General features: G+C 40.7%; 1 protein-coding gene across 3 annotated transcripts in view; it reads right to left on the bottom strand.

Annotated features, from left to right (window-relative positions):
- Window positions 1–465: 465 nt before the first annotated feature.
- LOC119655130 (centrosomal protein of 164 kDa) overlaps window positions 466–10,989 on the bottom strand; it is a 133,750-nt gene continuing 123,226 nt past the window's right edge. For all 3 annotated transcript variants that reach the window (XM_038060865.1, XM_038060866.1, XM_038060867.1), the window contains exon 4: window positions 466–1,210. In XM_038060865.1, coding sequence (XP_037916793.1) covers window positions 834–1,210 — 377 coding nt within the window. In that variant the 3' untranslated portion in view covers window positions 466–833. The remainder of the gene's footprint in view (window positions 1,211–10,989) is intronic.

Raw genomic sequence — 10,989 nt, 5'->3', positions numbered from 1 at the left:
AATCCACTTTGAAAAGTACTCATCGTACTAATACGTAAAGTACTAATAGTTTCATTTGATACCCTACATAACTACATTCGGTGAAAAAAAGTTTGCACCCCCTTTTACGTATACCGGTTACGTTTATACCCCCTTAATTCCACGTAGAACGATGAAACTCCCTGTATGCGTTTTCCCTCTGATAAAAGGTTTGACCTCCACATTCCCCACAAATAACAAACTCTCCTTCGGAAATAAAAAACCCATAACTTGCTAAAAAATGACTTAAAAAATCATACATGTAATTCAAGATATCAATATAGAGACATCAAAAGATCAAACTCCGATTGATCTTTCCCATTCAAAAAAAAACATCATACAAATTGCGTAAGAATCAGCTTGCTGATATGGTTTCTCTCTAAAATTAACACAAACAAAAAACAAAAAAATCCCCAATTAATGTTTTCTGCAATACATAATGCGAAATTAGTAAATATGTGTGCATTGAACGTTTTAATCTGGAAAGTTGACTCTGAAGTTGAACCAGTAATTACCACATCTTTTTTTTTCTATAATTATCACAAGCAATTTCGCCATGGCAATGGGCGAATCAACTTTTTTAATAACTTTAACACATTATAATGTAATTTTCAAGAGCAATAAATTTATATTTGGAATGCACTACGGCAAATACAAGTAAGTAGAGCACACAACATTGTAGTATTTATAATACATACATATATAGTATTATTTATTGTATTACATATGCGAATGGCAGGTTTTACATCAGAAATATGTAAATCTATCCGTAGATCCTGCATTGTAAACTAATTAAAATATTCGATTCGATCAAGTTACAAATTTGTCTGTTGTCCATTAGTTGTTGCTGCTAAATTACCACCAAAATTAATGGTGGATAAGATGTCATGTTCATTTTTTGCTTGCCGAAGCCAATTTCGCAGATCTCGCGTGCGTTCCACTAAGTTGGTTGTATAGTTTACCGCACGGGGACTTTGCGATACAATTGTATTTGCTGCTAAGATAGCACTACCTACTGAATTTTGAACTCGCCCTGCAGCTAATTGCCGATAAGTTTCTAGTCGATCAGCGAGGGTTGTTATCGATTGTGGGGCATGCATGAGTGAAGGAACGGTCGCAGTTTGTTGGATATTTTGTGCTAGAATCGACCAATTTAAGTCTCCTGACATCATTTGCGAAGAAGCTGGCAAACCTGCAAGGCGGAAAGAATTATGGTATTAACAAATTTACTCATTATAACCCAGAATATACTAATACTATGTTTTATGAAAAATCTTTAATTATGCGCAACTAAGCTGTATAAAATAAAATCATCTTTACCTTACCTGCGTGGGTGTATTTTCAAAGTTTTGTGTAAAGACAAAGCAAAACCTTATGTGTAAACACAAAACCTTATTAGAATCGAGTAGTGCGATTTTCACCTTTCATTTGATACCCCACATGATTATATTTGGTGAAAAAATATGTACAGCCCCCTTAAATTCGACATAGAATAGTGTAATTCACTATATGCGTAGGCGTTCAGAGTTCACAGTGAGATTAGAACCGCGACCTTCAGTATGATAGCTTTGTGCTGTAACCACTCAGCTATCCGGACTATATACGGACAGAAAATGGAGATTCAACATTTGACTGAAGGACAAGGGATACTTCCACTTCAATAGGACATGCAAGAACTATACTAAACTACCATAATCTCTTAATTGTTAATCTTCATCATGTACGAACAAAATATAAATAGAAAGACAGAAACACTAAACACAATAGACAAAACTGAAGGACGCTCAGACAGTAACCAACAACAAATAATGGCAAACCATATTAATAATATTGCAAAATCGGTTATACTTGAATACTTGAATTAAATGCTATTCCGAAGCACATTCTCAACCCAAAAGAACTAGGCGACATTTAAATATTCAATTCGTCGATATCGTTGAAATCGAATCGAAAAGAAGAGACACCGTAATATCCATCCCGATCACAACAGGGGAGAGGGGGATTATATCCCAACATATACCACCACAATTACATCCTCAATGTACACCGCCACTGTAAAATCATACCACTAGTGCCTGATCATATTTTTGCAGATTATGCACGTTTCCATTTGTAAGAAAGAAAAAGAAGAAGATTCTACAAACGCAAATTTGCATAAATGTCTTTTCATCATAAAGTATTAGGTTGTTGCATATGAAATGACCGATTTGGCAATCAAGTGAAGCTAGTTGCGATTTTGCTGTATCAAACCACCACTAGTTGGCGCTGTTGGTGTCGGATAATAAAGTATAAATACTCCTACATTTAATCAAGGAGTCTCAGCAAGGCACGGGGTGCAGTCAGTGGCATCTACTCTCTTCTTCGCAAGACAGTAGGTCTCAGCACCAAAACCAAACTGACACTGTATAAGACCCTGATTAGACCCGTTATCTGTTACGGAGCACCAACTTGGATCTCATGCTCCAACCAAGCCATGGCAAAATGCGAGTCATTCGAACGCCGAATCCTTAGACACTGCACAGGTTTGTCTTACAACTGGAAAACCAGAAAGATCGGCAAAAACGCCGAAGTGTATAGGCGAGCCAAAGTCAAACCACTTCGAGAACACGTTCTCACAATAATGGAAAGGTTCTTCGAAAGAACGGAGGACCAACCCAACCCATTAATTCGGCATCTCTCCCAACAGGGTAAAACCTCCCCATTGGCCACATTCTTAAGGCCCTGCCAAATCGTGAGTTCATCCCACAGACCGAAAATCCGCACCCTTTTTGAAACTCCCTGCCTGGTAGGAGTGGATAGAGGCTAAGCACAGTCATTTGTAAGTGCTTATTGTATATATTAGATTAAGCTAGATTAAGTTAAAATAAGTTAGGTTAGGTAAGTAAATTTCAACCTTCTCGCGTCTTTAGTGCAGGCGCAGTATTGAAAAGTCAAGATTGTACAACAAATTGTCAAGATCCATGTATGTAAAAAATTATATACTAAGTAAAGTAAATTACAGAGAAGGTCGGGTTGGCCAAACAATGTAATAGTCACCCGAGAGTTAAGATCAATTAGCCATTATTTAAGCTAGCATTAAGTAACCATTGTCTAGTTATAAGTCACTTAAATAAATCATTTGATGGAAAGTTCTGTATTGAAATAGTCAACCTCATGCGCTTCACACTCTGAGTTTAATATTATTAGCAAATTCCAACAATTTAACCAACATCAAATATAAAAAAGGGCTAGGGAGAATTAGATTCTTCTCGAATGGAATTTTAATATTTCACTCGAATTCCAATTATTCTCCTTAATTATGACGTCAGCATCTTATTTGTATGGCTTAGGATGCTGTTAATGAGCACGAAATTGATAAGTTTGAACTGCTAAAACTTTCCCAATAATAGTTGGATTTTCATGAAACTTGGCATGTGTATGCACGAGGCTGTCCTCTATGTCGGTGAAATTTAGTACACTTAGGAGTAACTTAAGGGGAGTTTTTTAGTCAATTTCTAAAAGTTGATAATATACTATTAGTAAATTTTTTAAGCAGATACCGAAATAGGACATCTCTCGAAGATTAGATTTCACATAAGTGTTTTACACAAAATCTTAAAAAGTTCTGCAGATAAGTAGATTCTTCATAAATGCAACTTTAATATTCCACGCGAATGTCAATTTTTCCAGGTAATTATGACGTCAGCATCTGATTTGCATGGCCTTGGAAGCGGTAAACTCGCGCGAAATTGCTAAGTTTGAACTGCTATAACGTTGGCGTTAATTGCCAGATTTCCACGAAATTTAGCACGTATATACGAAATATTGTCCTCTATGCTGGTACGAAATTCGGAAGTCCTAGGATGAACCTAAGGTGCATGTATGGGGAGCCCCCCTTTAAACTCCACTTAAATTTATGCCACTCGCTGTATGCGTGGGATTTCATAGTTCCCATCTGTCCACCAAATTTCGTTCGAATCGGTTTAGCCGTTTTGAAGAAAAATGCGTGAGACAGACAGACAGACAGACATTGAATCGATTTTTACAAGGTTTTGTTTTACACAAAACCTTAAAAACCACGATAACCACCGCCACAACTGTTTAAGCGGAGATAGCCGCCCCGAGTTTTCATCGAGGTTGAGAAAGAGGGATTCTCTCTCCGTTTATAAAATGCTCACCTCTTCCGGAGGTGGAGTTGAAAATTCAACCTTTACTATTATTTGTTTGTTTTCGTTCCTCGCCCCTCATCACTTCGTTCGTCGTCATATCATTGAACAGTGCCCTACAGGCAAACACTTTGGCAATAATGTATTTTTTAAATGTTTTGTGCGAAACAAAACCTTATTAACATCGATTCAATGTCTGTCTGCCGGAGACGAAAGATGTAATCTGTGAATCTCTTTACATATAGCAAGTTTCGCTATATTGTGTTGAGTTCGAAGGGGAAAGAGCGGTATACATTTTTTTCACAGAATATATTCGTGTTGGGTGTCAAATGAAAGGGCTTGTTTAGTACTCTTCGAAACTGATCTTATTAAGGTTTTGTGTGAAACAAAACTTTATTAAAATCGATTCAATGTCTGCCTGTCCGTCTATCTATCGGAAATGAACCGATTGTCATGAAATTTGGTGAGAAGAGGTAGTCTGTGCGTTTTCTTACATGCAGCGAGTGGCGCCATTTTCTGTTGAATTTCAAGGGGGCTCCCCATACATGCGAAAGAGGGGTGTACATTTTTTTCCACAAGATATACTCATGTGGGATATCAAACTGATCTTATTTCTGATATAAGGTGAAACAAAGGGGAGTTAGGACTCAAAATATGTCCCCCAAAAAGTGAAACAGGTATCGTTCTCAGAACCTATCCAACCAAAAAATCTGGAAAAAATCACAGGGGTATATCTATATCAAATCTAGGCTCCATAATACGTCCTGTTTCGATATCTGCACAAATGAAGTTAATAATAGTATATTACCATGTTTTAGAAATTTATCGGAAAACCCAAGGAGTACATGGCATCAGCGATAATGTAGGACGTAATTGTGAAAAGTTTGAAGGCAATCAAATCATTATTAACAAAGTCATGAAAGGTCAAATTTTCGCATTTCAGGTAAATCTTTTAAACCCTAACACGTGCATGACGTCATTATCATATCAAATGAACTTATATGAACGCCGAGGTCCATGGGGACATTTTAGTTTTCCATTCTTGGCTTTTTTTAGTTATTTGCACGTCAGTGTCAATTACCCGAGGTAGATATGAGTATGTATTTGTTTGTGCTATTAAAGCTTGCGGGTAGTAACCAATATAATAGACATGTGTGTACTTAGTTACCATTTTTTTTAATGTATGTACATCACATATATATATATGCTTCTGTGCACGGAGTCAAGTGGAAATGCATGAAAACGCATTAGATCAATTTAGATACGCACATATATATGTATGCATCGTCATGCGGTTATAGACAATGTTTGTTTATTTAGGATGAACCCAGTATTTATGTCGTTGATATGTATGTGCATAGGTGTATCTTGGATTTAGGCAAAATATGACGGAATATTTTGTATTCTTAGCTATGTACGAAATCCTGCATAGGGTGTTTCTCACATAAGATGAATACGAAATCTTTACACCCGAAGCGCCGAGTTTCCGGCATCCCGACTAGGTTCTTTAGAAAGGGTGAAAAGTGAAACAGGTCTCGTTCTCAGAACCTATCCAGTCAAAAATGTGAAAAAATTTCACAATGCAGTATCCATACGAAATCTGGGAGTTAAAATACATCCCTTTACGATCTCTGTTCAAATAAAGTTAATTATAGTATATTAATATATTTTAGAAATTTACCCGAAAACCCCCATTAAGTTCATCCGAGAAGTACAAAATTTGGCAATGGTATAAGGGATAATATAAGACACAACTTTGGCAATGGAACTCCGCCTTGCTATTAACATAGTATGCTGGTCCCAAGCCCAGGTAAAGGAGGACGGTTGAGGCAACGCACTTTGCACTACCCTCAGTAAAACAGTAAAACAAAAATTAAAATGTTGAGATTAGGGAAGGGGACAAATAGAGTAAAGTTGGAATTATTCAACCCGCGACAGACCGACCAAGAAAATGCATACAATGTCGTTGCAAGCAAGATGATCGTCCACCTCAGTCGACGCAACAGGACGGGTCCTGTCGAGAAATGGGTAAGGGTTCTTGACGCATGGACGGCGTCAAGACGTAAGCAAGTTAGTCCGAACAAAACCAACAAAACAAATACGTGTCTGCACGTTAAATGTTGGTACCCTAACTGGAAAGACCGAGGAACTCGCAAGAGCCCTTTCGAAAAGGCGCACTAATATCTGCGCTCTGCAAGAAATTCGATGGTCTGGTGTCAAAAGCTGCGACATTAACGCGAACGCGGTAAAAATTGTTATAAAGTTCTCTATTTTGGTAACCCACACACTCAATATGGTGTTGGCATTGCCATCTCAGAGGGTTTCCGTGATACTATTAAGAAGTCGAACGTTTTGTTGATAGGCTGATGAAGCTCACTATTATATCAGCTGAACGCACTATTCACTTCTTCACCGCGTACGCACCACAGACAGGTCGACCTGATGCCGAGAAAGATGCCTTCTGGCAACTTCTCAATGAAAAGACTTGTCAGGTGCCTGCTGACGACTATATCATCATTGCCGACCTTAATGGCCACGTGGGTGAAAAGGCGGATGGTAATAGGTGCCACGGAGGAAAGGGGTTCGGAGCGCGCAATGAGGGTGGCAAGCGTATAATCGATTTTGCGGACACCCATGACCTTGTACTTGAATACATGATTCATCAAACGGTTGTCTCATCTTCCTATATTTTATAGTGGGAACAGTAAAACGCAAATCGGCTATATTCTCATAAGACGCCAACATTTTACCACCGTCACTGATTACAAAGCCGTTTCTTATGAGACCATCGCACCTCAACATGGGCCATTGATTGCTGTCCTGCGAATTAAGCCACCGAAAAAAACAGCGTGAGGAACGCACTGGCCCGTAGCACATTAAATGGTGGCGATTTGGTGAGAAGAAAGAAGAAACAATCTCACTCACATGATTACCGACCAATACGAGTGTGGAAGAATCGTGGACCCAAATGAAAGGCACGATCCGCAAAGCGGCCCCTGCAACCCTCGGGGTCACCAATCCGGGTAAGCGGTACATCAACCGAGATACTTGGCTTTGGAATGATGATGCTGAAATGAAGGTCCGTGAAAAAAAATCACTCTACCACAAATTTCTCGACGATAAAACACCGGCCAATTGGCAAATTTATAAGAGTGCCAACCGGAATGCAAAGAAAGCAGTCGCTGTTACCCGAACGGACCATTACAAAAATCTTTATGATAAACTGGACACTCGGGATGGCAAGAGAGATCTGTATCGGCTTGCTAAAAGCCGTAACGAACGTACACAGGATATCAAACACTATTGTTGCGTTAATGACAAGAACGGTACTTTGCTTACCAACCGTCAAGCCGCAACAGGTGGATGGCGAGAATACTTCGAGCAGATTTAAAATGAAGGATTTGCTCATCTTCCACTTCCACAATTATTGCCGACATTTGGACCAGTTCCACCTCTCAGCGCAACTTGGCGCTCAGAGTTGGCGGCGAGGAACACGGGGCGACAACCCTGTCGACTGAACCAAAACCAAGTACCCGAGGGGAACCTCCATAGTGGTGGCACCGGGAGGCGCTGTAATCACTTTGACTTGCCGGCCGTGGTGCAGTAAGTGAATGCTCCAAAGGCCTAATCAGGGCGATCAGACCCGAGTCTGCACAGGGACTCATCTGAAGTGGCAATTTGGTCACGAAGCCTCACCAGGGGTATATACTGGTACCACGGGAACCGGGATAGTCCCTGAACTCTCATACTTCGGGTGAACTCCCGTTGTATGTGAGTACAGCTCGGTTGTTTGCGGTTGGCCCCCTAGGGGGAGCTTCATAGGGGTTGTCGGTTATGCGCAAACGAGAATAGACCTTCGGGACTCGGCGTAGTGTTGCGTTTCAACACGGGTGCCATACTCCTTACAGGTTTAGGTAGGTCTTGCATCCACCAGTATGAATGCTAAGCCATACACTTGGTATAGACTGCTACAGTTGTTGTTTGTCACAGTGGGGCTCTGATTGTGGTCACCAAATCAATCCGTGTTTTAAGCAGACCGGGGGATTAAGTCTCCACTACAGGTACCCACGTAAAACACTCAAGGACTCACTGTCAGCGCAACTGAACTCGAGGAGGCAATAAAACGAATGTAATCGGGGAAAGCCACAGGACCAGACGACATCGTATTTGAGCCTTGAAAAGCGAAAAACTGGAACCCAACACTGTGGCTCAGTGAATTCTTTAATCGGGTTATTCAGGAAGGTAAAACACCATCTGCCTGGCAAGAAAGTAAAACTGTTCCAATATGGAAAAAGAAAGGTAGCCCAACAGAATGTTCAAATTACGATTACTATCCCATACCATGAAGATTTGTGAGCGCATTCTTGACAACCGGATTCGCGAAATCGTTGAAATTACCGTGAATCAAGCTGGAATTGTCAAAAACTGCGGAACTACTGACGTAATAGACGCTGCGCGGTTACTCATGGAGAAACACCGTGAGAAGCATCGCCCTCTGTACATTGCATTTCTGGGTCTAGAGAAAGCGTTTCACGTGTGCCACACGAACTCAGCTTGTATGCTTTACGACAACACTTAGTGCCAGAAGAACTCGTACGCTGGGTTCAATTGCTCTACCATGATTCGAAAAGCAAAGTTCGAAGTATGACGGGTATATCAAAACCGCTTCGTGTCTCTGTTGGTGTTCACCAAGGAAGCGCCGTCTCACCACTCTTCTTTGTTCTTGTTATGGTCATGCGGGACATCCAACATTAAGCGCCCTACTCACTGCTTTAAGCAGATGATGTTTTCCTAGCATCTAATAGCAAAAACGATCATGAGCAACTTGTCCCAAAATGGAATGATCTCCTCATGCAACATCATCTCAGATTGGAGCTAAACAAAACTGAATTTTTGACGACCGATCGCCATGAAACAGGCACAATCACTGTCAGCGCCAGTGATCTGCCCAGAACTGAGCGATTTAAATACCTCGGGTCAACGCTATCAGCCAATGGAGAACTGTGTTATGAAATTGCTTCACGCATTAACGCAACCTGGATGAAGTGGCGTTCCACAACTGGTGTTCTTTGTGATCGACGTATCAACGAACATCTCAAACCTAAAATTTACCGCAATATCGTCCGCCCTGTCGCCCTCTATGATTCTGAGTTTTGGCCGACTATAAAAGACAATGGACGGCGTCTTGCGGTAATGGATTAGTAGCGTGACACATTTTGATTGCATCCGAAATGAGGATATCCACGATCATTGTGGGGTTGCACCGATCGTGGAAAAATTGCGAGAGAGAAGTCTTCGATGGTATGGTCACGCAATTCGCACTAACGAGAATTCACCTGCCAAGATTAGTCTGAACATCGAAGTCGATGGTAAACGACCAAAAAGCAGGCCGAAACAACGGTGGCGAGACTGCATCCAAATCAGGCATTTGATAGAGTCAAATGGCGAAACCGATCACGATGAGCCAACCCCGCTTGTGAACAGGACAAAGGCTGAGGAAACAGAAGACAAGTCGGGAAACCGGAAGCTGGGCGCTTCAGGTATGCAAGGTTTTGTTTGCTTCTTGTGTGAGTATATTTGAGTGTAGAACTATCCCCTTTGTACGTAGCCCGTTAAGAATATGTATTTAGCATGTCAGATTTAGTAATTCGGATTGTAAATTTACACGGTAAAGACAACTTTGAGCTACTGTAACTTTGTTGCTGATAGTATAATTTTGATCAACGTTGGGGATAATATTCTTCATATTATATTTCATACTACTACCATCTTTTATAAATAAAAACTTAAGGAGGGTTTTACTCAATTTCCTCAAAAATATGGTAATATACTATTATTAACTTAATTTGAATAAATATCGATATGGAGAGTATTTTGAGGCCTGGGCACCATATGGCGGTAGCTTCATGATTTTTTTCAGATTTTTCGGTTTGGTAGTTTCTGAGAATGCCTCCGTTAAAGAAATCATCATTTTCCACCCCTCCCACTCCCCGTCTTTTTAATAAATCTCAAAACTAAGACCGGCTTCGAAAAGTACTAATTGAGGCCCTTCATTTGATACCCCACATGCCTACATTCGGTGAAAAAAAAATTGTACACCCCCCTTTTACATGTATGGAGACCCCCTAGAAGGATATCGCTCACTGCGTGTCTGGGGGTCCACAGTTCCAACCTTCTCACCAAATTTCGTGTTAATTGGTATAACTGTTTCTGAGAAAGTGCTTGTGACAGACAGACTGGCCGCCATACAGACAGACGGACAGACAGGCAGACATTGAACCGATTTTAATAAGGTTTTGTTTGCAAAAGAAAGAACTTTGAAAATGAACAAATTAACAAAGCTGAAGGTAAAACTTTCGCATATGACTCTCCGTTTTTTAGTTATCTGAATATCAGTGTGAATTACTCGACACAGACATGTGTATGTACATGTATGAGCTAGCACTGCTAGCGCCAAAGGGATCGCAGATAGCCCACTGCAAAGCAAACTGGCGAAATAGCGGAAAAGGAGACTTAACAAAGTAGTTTCCAGGGCCCAAACAGTCGGGAAACCAGAAGCTGGACGCTTCAGGTACGAAAGGTTTTGTGCTGGCAATTTCGAATGCCGCGAATCCTGCCGGGCCATAATACCTTGTTTTCTCAATCAATCAAAGAAGCAGCAGACAGGGCTGCAGCTGAAGTCTCGGCCTTGAGTTGGTTAATGGCGAATATTGGGGGTCCTATATCTACTAGGAGATGTCTTGTTACGGGAGCAACGCATTTCTGCTCTATGACGCGGAGGTATGGATTGATGCCCTAGACAAGCAAGTGAATTATAAGCGCCTTG

The sequence above is a fragment of the Hermetia illucens genome, chromosome 4 (genome assembly GCF_905115235.1).
Source record: "Hermetia illucens chromosome 4, iHerIll2.2.curated.20191125, whole genome shotgun sequence".
NCBI lineage: Eukaryota > Metazoa > Arthropoda > Insecta > Diptera > Stratiomyidae > Hermetia > Hermetia illucens.
The sequence above is the reverse complement of the archived record's forward strand: the minus strand, read 5'-3'. Positions and strand labels throughout refer to the sequence as shown.